This window comes from Caretta caretta, chromosome 7, assembly GCF_965140235.1.
Source record: "Caretta caretta isolate rCarCar2 chromosome 7, rCarCar1.hap1, whole genome shotgun sequence".
Taxonomy (NCBI): Eukaryota; Metazoa; Chordata; order Testudines; family Cheloniidae; genus Caretta; species Caretta caretta.
The window spans coordinates 86,434,519-86,459,514 of record NC_134212.1 but is presented as its reverse complement, the minus strand read 5'-3'; the positions used below and the strand labels follow the sequence as shown (position 1 = coordinate 86,459,514).

The 24,996-nt window shown below is 43.5% G+C and overlaps 1 protein-coding gene across 7 annotated transcripts in view; it reads left to right on the top strand.

Annotated features, from left to right (window-relative positions):
• Nucleotides 1-3,304: 3,304 nt before the first annotated feature.
• P4HA1 (prolyl 4-hydroxylase subunit alpha 1) overlaps nt 3,305-24,996 on the top strand; it is a 73,189-nt gene continuing 51,497 nt past the window's right edge. For 2 of the 7 annotated variants that reach the window (XM_048857526.2, XM_048857528.2), the window contains exons 1-3: nt 3,306-3,552; nt 20,563-20,679; nt 21,722-21,818. In XM_048857526.2, the coding sequence (XP_048713483.1) occupies nt 20,592-20,679; nt 21,722-21,818 (185 nt within the window). In that variant the 5' untranslated portion in view covers nt 3,306-3,552; nt 20,563-20,591. Of the gene's footprint in view, nt 3,553-19,720; nt 19,916-20,562; nt 20,680-21,721; nt 21,819-24,996 lie in introns of all 7 variants that reach the window. The other 5 variants (XM_048857524.2, XM_048857525.2, XM_048857527.2 and 2 more) reach the window with 4 other exon arrangements.

The window sequence follows — 24,996 nt, the reverse complement described above, 5'->3', positions numbered from 1 at the left end:
AATTCGGCTTGCAGGCAGCCATGGTAAGCCACAGTCTTTTGGCTTCTTTAACCTTCATAAAGTGGGAATGGTTTCAAACAGCAGCACCCTCATTTCCCATACCAAACAGCCATTGGGTTGGCCATTTAAAATGGGTTGGCAATTTAAAAGGAGGGGCTGCGGTTTTCGGGTTAACGTGCAACACAAACTCAACTAAACCCGCCGCACACACACCCAATTCTCTGGGATGATCACTTCACCCCTCCTCACACTGCGTGGCTAACAGCGGGGAAGATTTCTGTTCAGCCACAGGCAGACAGCCCAGCAGGAACAGCCACCTTTGAATGTCCCCTTAATAAAATTCCCCTATTTCAACAAGGTAACCATGAATGATATCACTCTTCTGAGGATAACACAGAGAGCTAAAGAATGGATGTTGCTTGAATGCCAGGAAACACCAGGACCACACGCTGCCATGCTTTCTTATGCAATGACTCCAGACTATGTGATACTGGCCTGGTGGTAAAGTGTCCTACCATGGAGGATGGAATAAGGCTGCCCTCTCCAGAAACCTTTTGCAAAGGCTTTGGGAGTACATCCAGGAGAGCTTTATGGAGATGTCCCTGGAGGATTTCCGCTCCATTCCTGGACACGTTAACAGACTTTTCCAGTAGCTCTACGGGCCATAAATTAATCATTAAACATGCTTGCTTTTAAACCATGTATTATATTTACAAAGGTACACCTTCTCCACCTGGTGGGTCCGGGAGCCTGCCTTGGGTGGGTTCAGGGGATACTGGCTCCAGGTCCAGGGTGAGAAACAGTTCCTGGCTCTCCGGGAAAATGGTTTCTCTGCTTGCTTGCTGTGCGCTATCTTCAATCTCCTCCTCCTCATCATCTTCCTCATCCCCAAAATGTTGTGTGATAATCCATTGATGGAGTCAAAGCACAGGGGTGGGGTAGTGGTGGCTGCACCCCCTAGAATGGCATGCAGCTCATCATAGAAGTGGCATGTCTGGGGCTTTGACCCCAAGCAGCCGTTTGCGCCTCTGGTTTTTTGGTAGGCTTGCCTGAGCTCCTTAAGTTTCAAGCGGCACTGTTGCGGGTCCCTGTTATAGCCCTTGGAGATTTTTTCAAATGTTTGGGCATTTCGTCTTTTGAAACGGAGTTCTGATAGCACGGATTCGTCTCCCCATACAGCGATCAGATCCCGTACCTCCCGTTCGGTCCATGCTGGAGCTCTTTTGTGATTCTGGGACTCCATCATGGAGTTTTGTTTTGTTTTTAATAGGACCAACATCCTGTGGAGAGTTGTACTAAGCCATATTTCTACTCCTCTTCCCCTTATTTACATCTTTATTTTAGTGCATGGTTACACCACTGTTTCTCCCCCCAATCATAAAGTCAACGCACATTTGTAATCCTTGATTTCATTCCTTTTATTCTGGTATTTAAATAATACCCTTATGAGTGGCTCAGAGTATTTCATGAGCAAAGGTGACACTCTGCTTTGTTTCTGAAATCTGAGAAAGATGTGGGAAAGCAATGAGACAGCCTTTTGGATGTCCGTCTCCTTATGAAACTTTTTCTTGACTTTACTGTTCCATTCTTGGGTGATCTCTCCCCTACATTTTATTACCACTCTTTATTTTGACTTGCTTGTTCAATACCTTATTCCCAAGAGGACACAGACATGTTTTCTAATCCTTTAATCATTCTTGTATCTTTTCTCTGAACCCTCTCCTATTTACCAAAACCCTTCTTGAAATGTCCAGAGCTGGACAAAGTATTCCGGTAGCAGTTGCACCACTGCCAAATACACCGGTAAAATAACCTCGCTACTTGTATTCAATATTCAACTGTTCACATCTCCAAGAATTGCACTACTCCTTTGGGGCATTAGGCATCAGCAAGGTAAGAGCGATGACCTATACATCCTGATAAAGGATACCTGATATGAGGGAAACATTGAGGTATTATCAATAGTTGCTTCTGGCAAACTACAGCCATTATGAAAGACACCAGACTACAGTATGTACCAAAGATTTAATGACTCCCAGTGAATGGTTCCAACAAGTAGTGGCCAAAAGTGTCTCAGAACTTTGTTTTTAAAATGAAAAATGGCTTTTGACTACATTTTTTTCTGTGAAAGTTTCTATCTTTATCTAAAATGTCTGGTTTTTGTCAAAGCATTTGGGTTTTCTGATTGAGAAATTTTGTATTTGACATTTTTATCCTGCCAAAAAATTAAATTACCATGTGAGCTCTATCCCATTCTATTTGCAGTGATCTTATTGCTGCTGGGAAAGGAGCATAGGGCACAGGACTGTGAGAACCGAATGAGGGTTGTATGAATACTCATGCAACATGATCCTCTCTAAAGCCCATAGTTAGTTACCTAAACTCAACATATTGGATATAAGGAGCTGTTGGTCATGTGAGCTGGAGCATATCTTTTAATGGTAGGTAGGTAGGTACCTCCAGTGCTTAATTTGTGCCAGGACTGATCCCGATTCCCTGGTGCCTCCAGGCTGGGCAGTTCATAGCCCCAGTACCATGGGTGGGGTGTATAAGAGGCTGTGGGAGGCCTCCCCCAAAAGGACTAGCCATGCAGGAGAACAAATGCCATAGATGCTATGCAGATCACCTCCTTGTGGAGGCATGCTTGCTCACTGCCTTTGGAGTTTCAGAGTAACAGCCCAGTTAGTCTGTATTCACAAAAAGAAAAGGAGTACTTGTGGCACCTTAGAGACTAACCAATTTATTTGAGCATAAATTTTGTGGAGTGCCAGAAACAATGCTACCTAGACATGGGGGGGGGGGGCATGAGCAGTGAGGGGCTTCAGGGGAAGAGGCAGAGTGGGGAGGGACCTGGGTACAGGCAGCAGTATCCCCCCCCCCCACCTTCTGGGGAGTGTCTGGGGCTGAAGCGTTCCCCAACAGAAGATTCACGCAGTGCCTGTGCCCAGCACCTCAAGCCTTGCTCTGTCAATTATGAAAGTAAAAAAATTGCTTGAGCCCCAGCAACTGAAAGCACTGGATGCCTCTGTCTACTTTGGGTGGAGAGCCTGCCTCAGTTTCTCTCCATCCTGCCCCCACGGTAAATCCTAACTCTTCTCTCGTGGGCCTGCGCTAGGGGAGAGGGCACAATCAGGGGCTGGGGTGGCGTTGCGGTAAGGGGCGGGGGAGGGGGTTATGCAGCTGCCAGGGGACCGTGCAATTTGCCCACTGTTCCAGCCCGAGGTACGCACGTAGCCACGCCCCCGAACAAGCCACGCCCACATAGTTTGCAGGGTGACCGCCCCCCGCAGGCTGCTGCGCTTGCGCAGGGTGCTGCTGCTGTGCTCGAGCTCACGTAGACGCAGCGTGGCCAGCAGCTGTGGTTCCCCCCCCCATCGGCGGGCGGAGCGACACGGGCCCGGCCGATATAAAGATTCCGAAGAGGCCCAGGCGGCTCTTGGGCTGCGCCACACGCCAGGTCCTACCGTGTCTACCGGCGGCTCGGCTCGGCGCGGCGCAGGGAGAGCGGGGCCCGTGTCCCAGCAGGAGCAGCCAGCAGCCGCCTTCCCGCAGGTGAGGCGCCGCCCGACCTGCAGTCCCGCCCCGCCCCCGCGGCGTGAGGGGAGCCGCGGGCGGCCTGACCCCGCCGAGGCGGCCTTTCTGGGGAGTCTCTTCCCTTGGGGCCGCGGCTGCTTTTCCCTCACGCCTCTCGCCTGTTGTCGTCAGGAGCCTGCTCCACCCGCGTGGGGGTTCTGCGGCGGGCCGGACCCGCCGGGTGGCGGCGGGGGGGGGTGTTAAAAGCGGCGGGAGCTCGCGGGCCCCGAGAGAACCTGTGCGGTCCGGAGCGGGTCCGAGGGTCTTTTCTGGCCGTGAGCCGCGCCAGCAGCCCCTCTCGGGCCCAGCTGGAAGGGGTGGGGGGGTCCAGGCAGATGCAGTCATCCACCCACTTTAGGAGCTCCGTCCTCCTGCTGATCCCGAATCTTCTTTCCGTGAAGGAAGCATATCTGCGTATTGATCAGGATACGCACGTGTTTGCTACTTCTGAAATGGGATCAGACTTCTCTAGTCAAGTGCAGTTATGGAATGGATTTTCCATCCATATTCTTAGTCTGTGCCCATTGTCATGGCACCAGAGAGCATATTAGCTATGTTTGTTTAAACAAGAATACTGTAGCTGGAGGCTACACACATGAGTTTTCCTTGTAACTCCTGATTTCCAGTCTTCAGCAGACTGAATTGCATTGGGGCTGTTTAAAGCAGTTTCTTTAAATTAGAAGGGGAAAAAACTTGTAATAAGTTTTCGGGCTAATTTTATTTGTGCATCAGATGCTAGGAATATGTTTTTATGCTGAGCTCTGTAGAGTGATCTCTGCAAGCAGTGGAAAAGACATGAGAATCAAGAATTAGTTGTCGCAAGCAAGGTTTATATACTGTACAAAACTTTGATTTTCTAGTTTATTTTAGAGGTGTAGATCTTTTTTGAGATTCCCATTGGAAAGAAATTTGGAGAGATGAAATGTCCATTACAGTGAGTGGGGGAGGGGGTGATACGTGGCAGTAGCATTCTTTCACTAACCTTTTGCTTGCTTTATAAACTTCTGGAAAGAAGTTTATTTCATTTTCCCCTATTTACAGTTAGTGTTTCATAAAATGAATAAAGAGCATGCAATTTAATCAAAAATATACAGATGTGAAAAACCTGACATTACACAAATCCCATTACTTTCTTCTAATTTTTGGTCACTATTTTTTCAGAGAAAGAGGTTACTCCAAGCTACTTGTGATTTTATCTGGAACTGCTAGTCTAAGCAGTTCTTATTTTGAGAAGTTGAAAGTTGCATTACCCTCTCAGCTGAGACTAAACAGAATTTTAAATGTACTTTTGTTCCTACAAAACTCAGTTTAACGGACTTGAGTTATGTACATAACTGTTAAAAGCAAAATATAAATGAGATTTTAAATTGAATTAGATTTAATTGTAGCTTATGTTTAAGTGGGAATATGAGTTGTAGACGATGATTGGGTCAGCAGAAGCTTTGCATACATAACTTTTTTTTTTATCTTGTGGCAAGCAGTTTAATTGCGAGAGGCTTGGTAAATTTATTTTCACATTTAAGATCCTGAAAAAGACCACTTCGTGCATTCTGACCTTAACTTTGTAATGCAGTACTTTCCAAACTAGCACTGGACATAGGTTACACTAGAGACAATTTTTTTTTCTGCTTGTAAGGCTGGGTCTACACTATGAACCTTACAGCTGCACAGCTCCTGCTAGCTACTCTTAGCTGGCGGGGGAGAGCTTGCAGGTATGTCACTATAGCTTACACGCTTACTACCACGATGGAAGAATTCTATCATCGACCTGGCTGCATGTACAGTGGGGGTTAGGTTGGCCTAATGACATCGCACAGGGTGTGAAGTTTTTTATAGCTCTGAGCAAAGTTTTTAGGTTGACCCAAGTTTTAGGTGTAGACCAGGCTGTAATGTAAGCTGGAGCGAAGGCAAAAGAAAATATCAGACTAGATGTACCTTTTTAGTAATACTGTTGTATGAATATAGGAAAATTTAGAAGCAAATTACTGTACTAACCCAGCTAAACATGACAGAGAAACCCCCTGATGTTTGTTTATAGTAAACATATCAAATGTTTTACAGATAATTTTCTTAATGTCCAGTTGTGAGCTGGTGGGTGGCCTAATAGGCTTGTGCATTGCTGTGAAGGAGCCCTGTGTTCCTTTCCAGCTCACTCCATTATTTTGGGGCTGGGAGTCTGCAGAAGGAATGTCAGTCTCAAGCAAATAGTTTGTTCTGCACTGCTTGCTATGAATCCCTTTGGCAAATGAGGTTCTACCTATATATTAGAGATTTCCACTAGTGTAGTTACATCAATACAAACTCCCTGCATAGCTGTAATGCACTGCATAGCTTTGAAGTGGGGCTTACACCTGTGTTAATAATCTGATCCTACACTGGATCAAGGTAATTGCACCATCATAAGCAATGTTCTTACATCTTTGTCCTCACCCATAACTATTTCACATTTGGGGACAATGTATACCTTCAAATCAGCGGCACTGCTATGGGTACCCGCGTGGCCCCACAGTATGCCAACATTTTTATGGCTGACTTAGAACAACGCTTCCTCAGGTCTCATCCCCTAATGCCTCTACTCTGCTTGTGGTATATTGATGACATCTTTGTCATCTGGACCCATGGAAAAGAAGCCCTTGAGGAATTCCACCATGATTTCAACAATTTCCATCCCACCATCAACCTCAGCCTGGACCAGTCCACACAAGAGATCCACTTCCTGGACACTACGGTGCTGATAAGCGATGGTCACATAAACACCACCCTATACCGGAAACCTACTGACCGCTATTCCTACCTACATGCCTCCAGCTTTCACCCAGACCACACCACACAATCCATTGTCTACAGCCAAGCTCTAAGATACAACTGCATTTGCTCCAACCCCTCAGACAGAGACAAACACCTACAAGATCTCTATCAAGCATTCTTACAACTACGGTACCCACCTGCTGAAGTGAAGAAACAGATTGACAGAGCCAGAAGAGTACCCAGAAGTCACCTACTACAGGACAGGCCCAACAAAGAAAATAACAGAACGCCACTAGCCATCACCTTCAGCCCCCAACTAAAACCTCTCCAACACATCATCAGGGATCTACAACCTATCCTGAAGGACAATCTATCACTCTCACAAATCTTGGGAGACAGGCCAGTCGTTGCCTACAGACAGCCCCCCAACCTGAAGCAAATACTCACCAGCAACCACACAACAGAACCACTAACCCAGGAACCTATCCTTGTAACAAAGCCCGTTGCCAACTGTGCCCACATACCTATTCAGGGGACACCATCACGGGGCCTAATCACATCAGCCACACTATCAGAGGCTTGTTCACCTGCACATCTACCAATGTGATATATGCCATCATGTGCCAGCAATGCCCCTCTGCCATGTACATTGGTCAAACTGGACAGTCTCTACATAAAAGAATAAATGGACACAAATCAGATGTCAAGAATTATAACATTCATAAACCAGTCGAAGAACACTTCGGTCTCTCTGGTCACTCGATTACAGACCTAAAAGTCGCAATATTACAACAAAAAGACTTCAAAAACAGACTCCAATGAGAGACTGCTGAATTGGAATTAATTTGCAAATTGGATACAATTAACTTAGGCTTGAATAGAGACTGGGAGTGGTTGAGTCATTACACAAAGTAAAACTATTTCCCCTTGTTTATTTCCCCCCTCCGCTCCCCCCAGATGTTCTTGTTAACTGCTGGAAATGGGCCACCTTGATTATCACTACAAAGGGTTTTCTCTCCTCCCCCCAACTCTCCTGCTGGTAATAGCTCATCTTAAGTGATCACTCTCCTTACAGTGTGCATGATAAACACCCATTCTTTCATGTTCTGTGTGTATATAAATCTCCTCACTGTATTTTCCACTGAATGCATCCGATGAAGTGAGCTGTAGCTCACGAAAGCTTATGCTCAAATAAATTGGTTAGTCTCTAAGGTGGCACAAGTCGTCCTTTTCTTTTTGCGAATACAGACTAACACGGCTGCTACTCTGAAATCTGCTCTTACACCTGTGTAGTGTAGCTACATTAGGGGTTTGCATTGGTGTAACTACTCTAATATAGACAGGGTGTAAATCTTACTCCTGGGGGAATTCTGTGCCAAAACATGAAAAATTATGCACACAATATTTTAAAATTCTGCAAATTTTATTTGTCAAAATAACACTATATAATCACTCCAGTTTCAGTTGTTTTTGGTAATTTATTTCAAAATACCTATTGGCAAGTATGTCTGTAACGAATAAGACATACACACAGATTCCCCCAGGAGCAGAGAGTTAGAAACCAGAGTTCCTGTTGCTCTGTCCTTTCCCTTCCAGAGCCCAGTCATGGGGGGCCCCCCGCCTAGAGACATTCCCTCTCCCCCCCAGAGCCCAGCTTTGGGGCTTCCCTGTCCCAGACATACTCACCTCTTACTCCCCTCAGGGTAGCTCTGTAGGGCCCCCGTCCCAGCCCACTCTCACTTCCTACCCTCCTAGAGCCCAGGGATCCAGAGGGAGAAACAGCCTGATGCTGGTCCTGGGCTTGCACAGAGTTTCCTGTGTGTTGTCGTGTCCTTTTAGGGCATGCTGGGAACTGCAGCTGCCAGGAACCCTCCAGCTCCCTCGCCCTCCCCTCTGGCGCTGTCTTCTATTTGCAAGCTGGGCTCTGCTGGGTCCAGCGGCCGCTAGTGGCAGCCAGGAGCTCTGCAGACCATTTCTGGGGGAGGGGAGGAAGGAAATTCTGCACACACAACACTAATTTCCGCAAAATGCGTTGTGCAGTGGCACAGAATTCCCCCAGGAGTACCTGCAACTCTGCATCTAGCCATGAGGGTGTGCCCTAGAGTTAAGGATGCCTGAGGGGGTGTGAGTGGCTGGTCTGGGCAGGGGGAACTTGAATTTTTGTCTGTATTGTTACAGACATACTTGCTGATATTTATTTTGAAATAAATTGCCAAAATAATTGAAACTGGCATGATTATATAGTGTTGTTTTGACAAATAAAATTTGCAGAATTTTAAAATATTGTGTACATAATTTTTTGGCACAGAATTCCACTGGGAGTAGTTGCAGGAAACTTGGCCTCTAGCACTCCCTCCTGGTGGCCACTTTCCCAGCCATGGCGATCCCTCTCAGACAGTCTCTTACCCAGACTCCTGCACTGGATCTTTTTGGCTCAATCCTGTGGCAGAGTTATGTAACAGTTCAGTTTGCTTCTGGGGTTCAGGGCTAAACAAAAGGTCCTTTACCAGTTCTGAGCTCAACTCCAAACTGCAAGTGTTTTTTGCTATTCCTGTATTTGACTCCAGTTCCCTTACCCATGCAGACCCTGGATCAGGACTCCTCTCTGTCAGAGAGACCGGTCTCCTCTACAGTCTTTTTCCAGCTGTGTTCTTTCAGGGCACGTTAGATCAACTTATTACTGTGGTGGTTCATGCCCAGACTACCCTCGTTCTGTCAGTAGTGTGTGTCCTTACCAGGAGGGCTTCCACCGACTTAAGAGGGGCAGTGTGGGGGGGAGCTCCACATGAAACTCTGCGCTGGGAGCCTGGCTCCCTGCCACTGGGGTCTAGCGGCCCCCCAGGGCTTCCTGCTGCTGCTAAGGATGTAAGCTGCCTTATGTTGACCGAAGTCTATCATGTAGACCAAGCCTCAGTCTACTTATATGGCTTAGCTCCGCCTCTTTTATCCAGGATGTGGTTAGATCCCCCTCTCCCCCCCCCCAAAAAAAATAAAAAAAAATTGGAGCATGACTATATGGGTCCCTTGCCTTGCTGATGATGGTAGTTAAGCCCAGTCACAGACTGCATCCGTGCTCAGACTTGTACTGCTTATGAAGCTGAACAATATTGTCTCATAGTTTACTTGTGCTCCCCTGTCAGTTTATATCAGGGTGGATTGATTTAAATCAAAGTGATTTTAAATAACTGATTTTAATGATTTGAATCAGCAAACAGGAAATATTGATTTAAAATAATCAATTCTAATCAAGTTTTGCATTTGTACTTTTTGGTTGTTTTCCTAAAGAAAAATTCTCTGGTTGGTAACCATTTTAGATTTGCAACTAAACGTAGCCTTTACACTAAATTTGGTTGTTGTTTTTGCTAAATTTGGTTGTTGTTTTTGCTAACTGGGAAGAGACACTATATCCGGACTAATTTTATTTAAGCAATTATATAGGTGTTTTTGTTTTTTGGTGCTTTGTGTCATGCTCTACTTGAATAGAAATTCAATTAAATGCACAAACCCAACATTTTAATTTTTTTTAAATTAAATTACCTTAAGTGTGCTGGATATGTAAGGAAAAATAATTACAATTTTTTAAATTAAAAACTAATTTATTAAATAAACTACTACCTGTTAGGGAATTGAAGTGAGTTTGTTTTTTTTTTGTCACCATGTCCTTCAAGATTTTAGAACGAGTAGATTTCATCCTCTCCTCACTAGTTTTTATTCGTAGATTGGAAAAGGAAAACAAACTTTCCTGCTTTTTCGATTGGTTTCTTAACTTCTGAATGAACTCGTCCTTGCACTGAGCTAACTGAATAAACTGAAATGAAAATCTGGTTTAGAATTGCAGCAAACTGATTCCAGGTGCTTAGTCAGGGGCTTCCACCAGTTCACCAGGTCTGACTTTTTTTAAAACAAAGCAGCAAACATGTACAGTTCAATATTTTTTTATTTAATTTGAATGCTTTTAATATAATAAATTTAGATCTTAACATAATTGTCAATTTTAAATTTACTTTTAAAGAGTTTAAAACCCCTGTATTTAAATTAAATAAAAACAGATTTAAAACTCTTTATCCATCCTGGTCTCTGTCTGTTGTTCGTTGTCAGAATTAGACTGTAAGTCCCTTGGGGAAAGACTGTCTTTTTTGTTCTGTGTTTGTACAATGCCTTGCACAATGGGATCACAGTCTATGACTAGAGCCACTTGGTAGGTTCTACAATAATCAGTTTTAATTCATACCTCTTGTTGTTTATCATTTGATTTTAGTTATTTTTGTGCAAGTCTGTGTGTAGACATTTCTGTTTCAAAATTGGAAGTAGCTAGAGTTAATTTTAATTAAAGTTGGTCAATTACCAACTTTAACTAAAATAGTTTAAGCTACTTTAATTCCAAAATAGCATGCATACATACTTGCACAGAAATAACCAAATTAGTTTTAATTCACACTTCTTATTTCAGTATAATTTTGTGTGTAGACCAGCCTGGAGTAGAGATGAGAATATTTTTTAAAAAACAAAACAAAAAAAAACAGCCCCTCATCTCTTCATAGAACTGGAAGGGACCTCAAGAAGTTGTGTAGTCCAGTTCCTTGCACTCAGGTACTCTCTCTGACAAGTGTTTGTCCAGCCTGCTCTTAAAAATCCCCAATGATGGAGATTCCACAACCTCCCTAGGCAATTTATTCCAGTGCTTAACCACTCTGACGGTTTTTAGGAAGTTTTTGTCCAACCTAAACCGCCCTTGCTGCAATTTAAACCTATTGCTTCTTGTCCTATCCTCAGAGGTTAAGAAGAACAATTTTTCTCCCTCCTCCTTCTAACAATCTTTTATGTACTTGAAAACTTATCATGTCCCCTCTGTCTTCTCTTCTCCAGACTAAACAAATGCAATTTTTTCAATCTTCCCTCATAGATCATGTTTTCTAGACCTTTAATCACTTTGTTGCTCTTCTTTGGACTTTCTCCAATTTGTCCACATCTTTCCTGAAATGTGGCGCCCAGAACTGGACACAATACTCCAGTTGAGGCGTAATCAGTGCAGAGTAGAGCAGAATAATTACTTCTCGTGTCTTGCTTACAATACTCCTGCTAATACATCCCAGAATGATGTTTGCTTTTTTGCAACAGTGTTGCACTGTTGACTCATATTTAGTTTGTGATCCACTATGACCCCCAAATCCCTTTCTGCAGTACTACTTCGTAGGCAGTCATTTCCCATTTTGTATGTGTACAACTGATCGCTCCTTCCTAAGTGGAGTACTTTGCATTTGTCCTTATTGAATTTCATCCTGTTTACTTCAGACCATTTGTCCAATTTGTCCAGATCATTTTGAATTTCAGTCCTATCCTCCAAAGCACTTGCAACCCCTCCCAGCTTGGTATCATCTGCAAACTTTATAAGTGTACTCTCTATGCCGTTATCTAAATCATTGATGAAGATACTGAACAGAGCCTGACCCAGAACTGATCCCTGCGGGACCTCACTCATTATGTCCTTCCAGCATGATTGTGAACCACTGATATAACTGATTGGAAAATCGTTCCTAGAGAGTAGTTATGCACCCACCTTATAGTAGCTCCATCTAGGTTGTATTTCCCTAGTTTGTTATGAGAAGGTCATGCGAGACAGTATCAGAAGCCTTACTAAAGTCAAGATATACCACATCTGCTGCCGCCCGCGCCCCCCCCCCCCCCCCATCCACAAGACTTGTTACCCTGTCAAAGAAACCTATCAGGTTGGTTTGACACAATTTGTTCTAGATAAATCCATGCTGATTGTTACATATCACCTCATTATCTTCTAGGTGTTTGCAAATTGATTTCTTAACTATTTGCTCCATTATCTTTCTGGGTACAGAAGTTAAGCTGACTGGTCTGTAATTCCCCAGGTTGTCCTTATTTCCCTTTTTATAGATGGGTGCTATATTTGCCCTTTTCCAGTCTTCTGGAATGTCTCCCATCTTCCATGACTTTTTAAAGATAATTGCTAATATCTCCTCAGATATCTCCTCAGTCAGCTCCTTGAGTATTCTAGGATGCATTTCATCAGGCCCTGGTGATTTGAAACCATCTAAGTTGTCTAAGTAATTTTTGACTTGTTCTTTCCCCATTTTAGACTCTGATCCTACCTCATTTTTACTGGCATTCACTATGTTAGATGTCCAGTCGCCACCAACCTTCTTGGTGAAAACCGAAACAAAGAAGTCATTAAGCACCTCTGCCATTTCCACATTTTCTGTTGTTGTCTTTCCCCCCTCATTGAGTAACGGGCCTGCTCTGTCCTTGGTCTTCCTCTTGCTTCTAATGTATTTGTAGAATGTTTTCTTGTTACCCTTTACGTCCCTAGCTAGTTTGATCTCATTTTGTGCCTTGGCCTTTCTAATTTTGTCCCTACATACTTGTGTTGTTTCATATTCATCCTTTGTTATTTGACCAAGTTTCCACTTTTTGTAGGCCTTTTTTTTTTGGGGTGGGGGCGGATGATTTTGTTAGTTGTTTAAAAAAAGCCTCCTTTTCCTGGTTTGGTAGTCCTCTACCATGACACCACCTTGGTTTTTACCCCTTTTATCCTTACCCGGAGACTTTCAACAAGTCTGTCTCTTATTTCTATCTCAACCTCAGTCCAAGTGTATACATTTTTAATATACAAGGCAACATCACCTCCCTTTTTTCCCTGGCTGTCCTTCCTGAGCAAGCTGTACCTTTCTGTACCAATTTTCCAGTCATGCGTATTCTCACCAAGTTTCCATGATGCCAGCTATGTCATAGTTGTGTTTATTTACTAGTATTTCGAGTTCTTCCTGCTTATTCTTCTCGCATTAGTAAAGAAACATCTAAGATACTGATTTGATTTCTCCTCTTCCCCCCCCCCCTTATTTCTGCTATAACAGCCCATGCTTCCCCCCCAAATGTCAACCTTTTTAACACTGCTGCCTTTAGGAATTCCACGAGTAAAGGATTTTTCTTCTCCTGTCTGAACAGCTTCTTGTCCATAATTTCCCATCTCGACCTCAGTATTTTCCTTAGCAGTTCTAAAGCTTGTCTCCATTCTCCTGAGCTTTCCCTTTTAGCTTATGTCCAAGTATGTTACACAAATATTAAAGAATTCCTTCACATTTGACTTGTTCCTTTTTAAGCCTCTTCATATCAGGAAAGTTCACTGGGGTTAGCTTTATTACTACACCTCTACCCCGTTATAACGCGGTCCTCGGGAGCCAAAAAAAAATCTTACTGCGTTATAGGTGAAACTGCATTATATCTCACTTTGCTTTGGCCTCAAGCATCTCCATTATTAATAGTCACTTCTCGCCCCCTGACTGACCCCTCAGAACCCCCGACCCATCCAAACCCCCCCACTCCTTGTCCCCTGACTACCCCCTCCAGAGACCTCCCTGCTCCTTGTCCCAGGACCCCAACCTCCCTGTCCCCTGACTGCCCTGACCCCTATCCACACCTCCTCCTCCTCACAGGCCCCCCCAGGACTCCCATGCCCTATCCAACCCCCCTCCCCTGACCGCCCCCGAGACCCTCTGCCCCTTATCCAACCCCTCGGCCCTGGCTCGGCACCCATAACACGCTGCTCTGAGCAGCGTGTTGGAGCCAGATACGCTGACGCGCTGGAGCGCGCAGCCCCGCCCCCCCAGTGCTGCTTTACCGCGTTATATCTGAATTCGTGTTATATCGGGTCTCATTATATCGGGGGAGAGGTGTATTTTAAATAGCTGATTCTCAGCCTTCAGATGCTGAACAGCCAATAAGCATATCATACAGTATTGTTACAAGTCCTGAATTTGGGGTCATAAAAATTTTGCAGCATGACGTGTCAGATGAAGGGTGGTCTAGTGGTTAGGGCATTAGCTTAGCATGTGGAAGAGCCAGGTTCAATTCCTTGCTCTGCTACAGACTTCCTGAATGATCTGGGCAAGTCACTTAAGATTTGTCCATAAGGTTATTCTAGAGCAGCGCCTCTCAAAGTGTGGAGGGAGGAGGAATGTTATTTGGGGGGGATGTGTGGGGCTGGGGCCAGCCCCTGTGTGGGGATGAGGAGGGAGTGCCCCCCAGTTCTGCCCCGCCCTCACTCCTTTTCTGCCCCCAGACCAGCTCCGATTCTGGCTGCAGCTCCATTCTGCCCCCTGTTCTGGCCCCAGCCCACCTCTGCCCTCATTCCTTCTCCATCCGCAGACCAGTTTCGCCCCCAGCTCCGCCTTCAGCCCAAGCTCTGCTGCTGAGGAAACCTTGGCTATGCTGTAATGGAGGGGGGGCATGGACCAATTCTGTTACTGGTAAGTGGGGGGGAAGCATGACTGGAAAAGTTTGAGCACCACTTTTCTAGAGTAAGATAAGACATGGATTTTAAAGCAGACCAGCTATACTAGAATAGCTATATGTGTAGACAGACCTTCTGCCTAACTGTAAAATGGTGCTAATATCACTTTCCCTACCACATTGCGGTGTTGTGAGGATAAATACATTAAAGGTTGTAAGACACTCAGATATTTCAGTGATTTGTGCTAAATAAGTATCTTATTTCACATCTTCCAAAAATTCAACACTGATAGGGTGAAAAACATTATTTGACTTCCACTAAGCAAAGAATTAACTCCAGCCTCATCTCTCTCAAAGGTGTTAGGAAAGTGGAGGCCTGATCAGGCGCTCCAAAGAAAATACTACTATTAAAAACAATTGAGTGATTGGATGGAAGAGGATTTTGTGGAACTTTGCCTCCTCCCAGCAGTTATTACAAGCTAAGGTTTAATCCAAGTTTGGAAAAGCAGGAAGTTTGGAACTGGCAAAGTTTTGCTTAGTTTCTTTTAATGTGGGCACACGGCGGGTCAAGAATAAAGCCTTGGATAAAAATTTCACTTGGTGAAAGACTTACCTTGTTGCTGAAAAAGCTGATCCTTTGTTGGCACATTGGGCTACATAGAAGACCATAAACAACCTCCTAAACTTTTACATCCATGTTTTAAATGGATCAGATTGTGTTGGTATATAACTAGTGGAGTGCGGATACCAGAACTGGTGTGTTGCAGTTGGATCCTTGCTTATAAGACAATACACAACAGTATATCGTTGGGGAACTGGTTGCTAAGGAATTACATGATTGAAAGAACTTCAAAATTAAAGTTCTGGTACCCACACTATACTGCCTTCTGAGATGTATCCTTGGTAACCCTAAATTCAGTTAGAGAAATTAGGATTTCTTTGCACAAACCTCCCTAATTGAGACGCTTCATCAAGAAGTGAAGTTTGTTTGTTTGTTTTTTCCTCACTGCTATGCTGTATTTTCTACCAGTATATTTAGTGAAGCTGCACAGGATAATTGATGAAACACTGAACCCTGATTATCAAGTTAGATAACTCATGATTTTCTGATATAGTCCTCTGGGGAGATCTGAATAGCAGTTTTTGCATTATGCCTCTTTAAAGCACACCTGCATTTTTAACAGGAGGAACTAAGGAGCACTCTGGGAGCTTAACAAAGACAAGTTAAACAAGATATGAATAATTGGCATGGCATTATATTAGTATGCCTATAACTGCTTTAATTTTACTTTGTTCACAGGGTCACTTACTTTTCCTATACTCTCCCACTGAAATTTTTGCACATTTACTCTGACAGTAACTCTCTTGCAATCTCCCATCAGTCTGTAGAGCACAAAGAGAGTGAATATTTATAGCACTTATTTTAAAAAAGATGTAATCCTCTTCTGTTTGGTACGAGAGAGATGCAGACCTAAGTGTGGGATCTGTTCCTTTAAAAACAAAAACTACACCCATATTCCTCTAGGAGCAGTACTTACTGTTATAAAGAAAATCTATTTATTTGCTTACAGAGGACGTCTTTGTCATTGTGATCTTGAGATGGTTGCTATCATAGGCCCCAACTTCCACTGTTCCTGGTGGGTGCTTAACCCTACCCATGCCCCTGCACTGCCTCACCCCATTCCACCCCTTCCCCAAAGTCCTTGCCTCTTCTCTGCGTCCTCCTTTGAGTGTGTCACGTCCTCGCTCCTCCCCTGTCCCGAAGCACCGCCAAACAGCTGTTTGGCATCGGGAAGCGCTGGGAGGTAGGTGGAGGAGCAGGGACGCGGTGCACTTCGGGGGGCGGGAAGGGGCTTGGCTGTTGGTGGGTGCAGAATACCGACTAACTTTTCCCTAGGGGTTCTCCAGCCCTAGAGCACCCACGGAGTCGGCGCCTATGGTTGCTGTCTTAGCTGGAGCTATTTTAGAGGAGAAAACTGTAGAACTCTCTGGAATTTATATTAGAAGACAATTGAAGGACTTGGAAGCTTCAAATGCCAAAGAGGAGAAAAGTAAAGTTTCTGTTTAACTTTTTTTTTTTTGGTAGTATGCCATTTGTTCTGAGGGGTGGGTGTGTGTATGCATGCATGCATGCATGTATGTTTCCCATGACATGAACACACACATCAAAGACATTTTGAAGAAGAGAGGTTATTTTTCTTTAACCTAACATTTAAAGTATCTTCTGATATTCCTGGGGATCAGGAGGAGGGAGTAGGTGGAATTGTGGTGGGCTTTACAATCCTACTGCAAGTAATATGTAGAAGAAGTGGAGACAAAACACGATTTTGAATGCTTTAAACCATGTATAACTTACTGTTTTATAAGTAAGATATTTTTCTCAGAATATCTGAGCTCCAGCAGGGAGGGAAGCCTTCTGGGATGGTAATAGAGGTTGTGGGAGGATCCAGAGATGCCAGGAAAGATTCCATCTAGGCCAGGGCTCTCAAACTCAATTTACCTTAGTGCCAGTCCTCAAATCCTCCCAGTAGGCCAATAATGTCACTCATGCTGCCCAAAAAAACTCTACCCCCCCACCTGCCTAAGGCTCTGGGAGGGAGTTTGGGTGGGGCAGGGGGTCTGGGGGTGCTGGGTGCAGGCTCTGGGCTGGGGGTGGGGTTGCAGGCCCTCAGATGGAGGAGAGGTGCAGGCTCTGGGAGGGAGTTTGGGGGCGGGAAGGGATGGGGGTGCAGGCTCAGGAAGGGGGGGTGGCAGCACTTACCTGGGGCTCCGGGCCAGGCCAGGGGGCTTCCGCATGCTGTTTCACCCAGGCACTGCTCCCGCACCTTCCCATTGGCCGCAGGGGCAGTGCGCGGAGGCACAGCCCTGCCCAGGGGCCGCAAGGAGGGGCCGGCAGCCATGTGGAGCAAGCGTGCAGGAAGCTGCTCAGCTCTGGTGCACTGCCAGTGGTGAGAGGGGCCCCGGGCCGTTTTAAATTGTCTGGGGGACGCGTGGGCGGGGGAGCACCCTGGGGTGGCAGGCAGGGCCAAGGGAGAGATCCTGCCCCCAAATTGCTGGAGCTCCGTGGGCCATGTTGGGGAGGTTCTCGGGCTGCAAATGGCTGGGACTTTGAGACCCCTGATCTAGGCAATGAAAAGAGTGTGGGATGGTTGAGAGAGAGGGTTTGGAGGGAGTTGGATACAACTGCAGCTGGGGCCAGAAGCTTTCTGGAAGATTGCCACACTGTTAGAAGAAGCTGTGAGGGAAGGTGAAGGGGGGAAAACTTTGATGCTAGAGTACATCAGTCTAGAAGTTTCTAAGACCTCATTGTGATATTGTTTGACATTGTGGAAGGATTTCAGCTTATGCACATGGCATAGGAGACAAATCTGATCCTTTCCAATCAATTTGTTTGAAGTAGATAACTTACAAAAAACTCTGTTCTTGTATTTTGCATGAATATACAGTGTACTGATAGTTCAATGTATTCCAAGTACTGATAATTCAAAGTTAGCAAATATTTATAGTGTAGTAGAACTGTTTGTGCTTTCAGAGTAACAGCCGTGTTAGTCTGTATTCGCAAAAAGAAAAGGAGTACTTGTGGCACCTTAGAGACGAACCAATTTATTTGAGCATAAGCTTTCGTGAGCTACAGTTTATGCTCAAATAAATTGGTTAGTCTCTAAGGTGCCACAAGTACTCCTTTTCTTTTTGTTTGTGCTTTGTAATCAATGCACAGATTTATTTGCTTGCTTCAGTTGAATGTGTGGGAGGTGCTGAACTTCCTTGGAAATAAAATATGAAGTTCAGCAGTCACATTAAGGGTATGTTTAGACTGCAGCTGGGAGTTTTCGTCCCAGTCTTGGTAGACTTTAGCACACTGGCTCAAACAGAGCTAGCACAGAATAGCGGTGTAGACGTTGCTGCACAGACAGTAGCTTGGGCTAGCTGCCCAAGTCCAAGCCTGTCTGATCTTGGGTGGCTGAATCAGCACCTGTGTAGCAATGTCCACACGGCTATTTTCATGCTAGCTCTGAGGTAGCACAGTAAATTGGTCTACCTGGGCTGTGAGGCATGCTCCCAGCTACAGTACAAATGTACCCCCTAACCGTCAATCTGTTTCTACTCTGAAGGCAATCTGTTTCTACTCTGAAGACTTTCTTTTGGCACCTTAAGGGTCCCAATTGTGTGGATGCGGCTTCCTGTGAATAAAGGAGAACGGAACTGGGTCATTTGGGGGAGCATATTAATTTCTGATATAACTAACTCGATCTGCTTCAGGGGAATTATACCAGGGAGAATTTTGCTCTGGTGAGAACTTCAGACCTGGTGTAAACAGGTGTAGTTTCTATGTTCGTTCCCAGACTCAGTTCACTGGTTCTCATAATAGGTTGTGTACTTGTTGCAAGTTGGTTAGAGAACAGGTGCCCAGTAGTGACAATTTATACTAATGCTTATTCTTGTTAGCAGAGCCAACTGGTTGTTTGGGTGAATAATTTTTTTTTGTTTGGCCAGTGAAGTGAAAAATCGGGGAAATACTCAGTTTGAAAAGTCCTCAGAATTTATCAGCAAATCAGAAAAGTCCATTTCAGTTGTTTTTTAAGGGCCAGCTTCAGAGAGACAAGGTGGGTGAGGTAATAGCTGTTGTTGGACCTACTTCTGTTGTTGAGTGAGACAAGCTTTCCAGCTTTCACAGAGCTCTTTTAATCTGTAGAGTCATTTGTGCACGCGTGAGTGCTCTCTCTCTCCCCTTCTTCTCCCCCCCCACCACTGAAGCTAGCCCTAAAATCTTTTTCCGAGATGAAGCTAATGGGGTCAAATTTGTGAATGCTTTTGAGTTGATCGAAACTGTGTTTTTCAACAGATCTATTTGTCTAAAATATTTTCCCCAGCTCTAGTACAAACATCAACATTTCTAGCCCCCAAATCTCACAGATCCATGTAGATCTCAGGTGCTCTACAGGAGATCAGGGTCTGGAGTCGCCATGCTGCTCTGTTGGTGCTGGGGTCCTCATAGCTATCCAATAGTTTCTGATAGTAGCTCACCATTGCCAGTGCTGCCTTCACTGTTCCTGTCAGCTGCTGTGGGCCTCTTCTGTGCTTCGCAGACCCTCTCCTCTGTGGAAATGGTAAATGCACTTAGGACTACTTTTTTTTTTTTAAGTGGTGTTCCTACTGGATACTGAAAGATGAGGACAGCACACATTCTCTTTCCTCAAGCCTGCTCCTCTCCTCTCCTGATTTGAACCCACAGAAAGAAGTTATAGGGAGAAAATTCTAGGCTCTGGTGAAAGTCCGGGACTTTGAAAGGCTATAAAACTTTGGCAGCAGTTCATGGGAGGAAATACAGTAGCCTCTAGTGAGTAACTGGTATCAGCTGGCTTATAAATACTGTATGCCTTCAGAAATGTATTATATACGTTATGATGGGGAACGAATGATTTATTAATGGAATTTGTCAATATGGGATCTCTTTCAATCATGTTTATTCCATAGGCATTTGTTTTAGTGGCTCAGTTTGAAAACGGATATTTTGTATTTACACTGGAAAAATTAACTTTGATGCAATATATAGTGATTCGTTTTTGATTCCGTCTAGTTCTGTTTATTTTTTGGGCTTTAAAAATTTTTTTAATTGTATTATGATGGTGCTGCCTTCAACATTGCTGGGACTTCTTAGAGGTTTTCTTTCTGAAAACATGCCTCCTTGGTGTGTCTCTTTTTTCTCCATTTTACTGTATAAGGGAGCAATACAAGTGCTGTTTGCAGAATGTTGTCAGTCCTTTGGGAGGATTTCTACTTCCTAGAGTACTGCAGCCTGGAGGGAAAGAATTCCAAAAGAGTAATGTGTTAATAGGGAGAAAAATTGTTTAATACAACTGTGACCCCCCATACAAACTTCAGGTGAAACAGTGTGAATAAAAAACCACTTTATCTGATGTGGGGGTAAAATCTGGCTAAGTGCTATGGTGTATACAAGTCTGTTAATCACTCTTTCTCTTGTAGGTGTGTACTGAGGCAACAGCTATTGGACTATGGCATCCGTAAAGGTTTGGTGTATTTTAGTCCTGAGCTTTCTGCTGCCTCATTCTTATGCCCATATGGACTTCTTCACTTCAATTGGTGAGATTTACTTCTGTATGTACAGTGAATAACTGCAGAGCTGTGTCTGCCAACTTTCAGAACTGTCTCTGCGGTGATGTGATTAAAGATGAAGCTGTGTGCTCTATTAATTAGCATAGCTCTAAATGCACCAATAGTTTTACATGCCCTGCTTGCTTTTTTTATCTTTTTGAGGGAAAATTTGTATTCAAATCAGTTCTGTTAAAATGACAAGAGGTCAGGATACACAATCATTGTCTACTATTACAGATATTGGATTCAAAACCATACTTTGGTTTGAGAGCCGCTTTTTGTGAATTGAGTACATGAAATAACTCTTGATTAGGATGTACAATTCCAGCATTTCAGGATCCCATCTTTCTCCTCCTCGATGTTTTAATTGTGTATGAAGCATTTGTTAAACTAGCATTTACCCTAAGGTTAAGTGGTTCAGCTGCCTGTTTGCTGTATTTCCTGTAGGATTTACTGCTTTATGAATTTGTAGCTGAGAAACAATCTGTCAGTGCAAGCAAAGCAATTTAAACAAATACTACTTTGTGTATCGCCATAATTAATTCTTTCCATATTTGCTATGTACCAGATGTATTTGAACAAGAGCTTACTCCTTCGTAGCCTTTATTCTCTTCTAAATGAGTCCTGAATTAGTCATAATGTTAAATTTGTGACACTCCATTCACTTCCATGGCAACAAGCTATGTCAAACACAGGACTGTGTCTCTCTACTGTAAGTTCCATCAAAAGGAGAGAAATCTTTTTTGAACACCTCTTCATGGATAATAAGAACACCACAGAATGTCCAGCCAAGTAAACACGTTCTTGAATGTTTTCTTTTTTATGTGCCCAAGTTTGTTCCAATGGGAAATCTCTCTGAAATCAGTGTTTCTCAACTTTCTTGATACCAGGGACTGGCTTGCTGCCTTCCTAAGGTGTGTCAGAGAGATCTCAGGGGCCAGAGACAGGGCCAGTGGTTGAGAAACACTGCTCTAAATGAGGAGGATTAAGAAGATCTAATAATCAATTGAAATCATTACTTCCTCTCTAGGTCACATGACAGACTTAATTAACACAGAAAAAGACCTGGTGACATCACTGAAAGATTATATTAAGGCAGAAGAGAGCAAGCTGGAACAGATCAAAAAGTAAGCAGCTGGTTTCATAACACTAATATTTAATTGTGATTTCATCTTCATGTACAAGAAGGTTCCTGAAGGCTGAAAAGGAATTTATTGCCTGTGGGGATAAAGATTAATTTGTAATTTCTGCAAGATTTTTGTCCTAAATGAATGTCTCTTTTGTGAGACATCATTTTGTTTTATTAATTATTTTTTATGGTGGTGAGTCTAATTTCTGTATTGAGAAATTTTGATTTCTCTTGGCAGGATTCCCAGGTGAGTCTAGTTCTTTCAAAAACATGCGTTGCTGATAGGAAATGAGCAAACCAAAAGTGTGTGTGTGTGTGTTAGAGAAAACATAATGATGTGCTGTAGCTTAAAAAGTTTTAATATATATTGCAGTGGCTGCAGTGTGGGTAAGCTGTAACTAGTCCAACAGGCCTCCCAAATGAATTCTAGTAAGTCATTACAAAAACACCCCATGCCATCATCTCTTCTGTATATGTGTGACATTGCACTCTCTATGCTTTTATAAAAATATGCTAATGAGTGTAAATATAATGTAACTGGAATATGCTTCATGCAAAAGGTCTCTTGTAAGGTATCATTACAAAGCTTACAATCTACTGAGTGTGGGCATCCTATTTGTATAAATGTATCACTCCTGTATCTAAAACTAGAAATATAAAATATAACTGTTATTTCGAAGTAGTTATGCAAAGTGTGGGCCATTAATAGTGGTTTGGAATCGTAATGGCTCCCATTAGCCAGGACAGTTACCTGTAGATGGCTGTGTTTTACTTGTAAGTCTTCCTGTATACCTGTGGACTGGCAAGTGGGTAATGAAGTCTTACAGTGACATGTGATCATGTCACTTGAACTGGAATCCATCTTCAACCTGGTGCTTTTCCATTGAGAAGAGGGGTGGGAACCCAGAGGGACAAAGGATTCCCGCCTTATGCCAAAGATATATAAATGGGTGGAACAGAACAAAGGGAGCAGCCATCATGAGAAATCCCCTAGCTACCACCTAGGCTGGAACAAGGGCTGTACCGGGGAAAGGATTGTGCCCGGACTAGGAAGGAGTCCAGTCTGTGAAAGAAACTTACTGAAACATCTCTGAGGGTGAAATTTTATCTGTATTCAGTTTTATTACTGTACTAGACTTAGACTTGCAGGTTTTATTTTATTTTGCTTGGTAATTCACTGTTACTACTTGCAACCACTTAAATTCTACTTTCTGAAGTTAATAAAATCACTTTTTACTTATTAATTAACCCAGAGTATGTATTAATACCTGGAGGGGGAGGGAACTGTTCGTATCTCTATCAGTGTTACAGAGGATAAACAATTTGAGTTTACCTTGTATAAGCTTTATACAGGGTAAAATGGATTTATTTGGGGTTTGGACCCCATTGGGAGTTGTGCATCTGAGTGTCAAAGACAGGAACACTTCTTAAGTTGCTTTCAATTAAGTCTGCAGCTTTGGGGCATGTGGGTCAGACCCTGGATCTGTGTTGGAGCAGGCGGGTGTGTGTGGCTCAGCAAGACAGGGTGCTGGAGTCCCAAGCTGGTAGGGAAAGCAGGGACAGAAGTAGTCATGGCACATCAGCTGGCCACCCCAAGGGGGTTTCTGTGATCCAACCCATCACAATATTCCATACATTTTCATAAAAGCTGAGTTGGTTTAAATAAAAAACAACTACTTTGAAACTGTACCAACTAACATTTTGTCCAACAGTAAAGATTTTAGGGGAAAGGCCCAATATCTCAAAATGTATCAGCGTTGGGGATGGGGGGGGGAACCTTGTCCCGCTGGAAAGGGGAATTCCTAGCTTTCAAATGACTTTTTTCTATGTAACTTAATCTCTTCGTAGCATAGCCATGGTGGGATATGAGTTTTATGACCATTCATTATGTTAGCGGTCCAAAAGATTACTGCCTGTATTACATCTTGGAGCAATGTAACTTAAAGAGGGAAACTTTTATGTCCAGCTATATTTATTTATTTACTTTATTTTTGTGGCTTTATAAAATACATCTGTTTGAAGTCATACATAGGTTTGAAATGTTAGAAGTAGGCCATACAGCCACAAATTAGTGATCACTGGGCAGATGAAACCGTCAAAGGAGTGGAACTTTATCACATAAGCATCATTACTGCATGTGTATGTTATATAGACATTGAATTCTTTGGTTTTTAACCTGCTGATGTACAAGTTAAAACAAAAACTTCCTGTCTTTAAAACTTACTGGACACCATTCTACATCTGCAGGGAATGAATACATTCCATTGGCTCCTGAAGTTGGGAAAATAGGGCCCATCAATCTGTGGGTGGATTATGGTTGGGTTTATACAGTATGGAAGCTTATTAGGAACGAAATCTTGGCTTCAGCCTCCAGTCTTATGGTTGTAAAGATGGTTTGTAGCCACTTATTAACTTTAAAATGGTCATATACTAGTAAAAATGCTATCAATTCAGTGAAATCCCATTATCAGTCTTTTTTGTTAACACATTGTTAAAATCTGGAAGCGTTACACAGAGCAGCCTGTTCAATCCCCGGCCACAGAATAAAAGCACAGTGCATGTTAAAAATCCTGTATTGGCTGGCAAATAGCACTAGCACTTCCAGGAGAGAGCCATGTCCAATTATAGGGCTGGTCTACACTGGGAACTTACATCACCATACCTGGGGGTCTCAGAGGTGTGACAAGTCCATACCCTGGAGTGAAGTAGCTATGCTGACCTAACCCACATTGTAGACAGCAATAGCTTGACAGAAGAATTCTTCTGTAGACCTACCTTCCACTTCTCGGGGAGGTGGATTACTTATGTTATACCAATAAAATAAAAACCAGCAGGATCTTATTAAAGGGGAAAAGGCAAAATGCCACATTTACTGTGAATACAGAAATAATCATAGTAAGCAGTTAGTTATAGCTAGAACATTCCATTCAATTTCATATTTATTCACACATTTGTTCTCACTCACGTATGTTCTGCAAGGTTGTTACCATAGTTACCAGCCTTAGAGTTGCTCGTGCCAAGCCACTGGCCAGGGCGCCTGGACATGAGGAGGGAACAGGGCCTTGTCAGATGCACATCTGACGCTTCTGGAAGTTGGTTTGCAGAATCAGACCCCAAAGTTCTCACTTTCTAGAGTCTATTTTTATAGGAATTTATTCCTATGCCAGACTATGGGA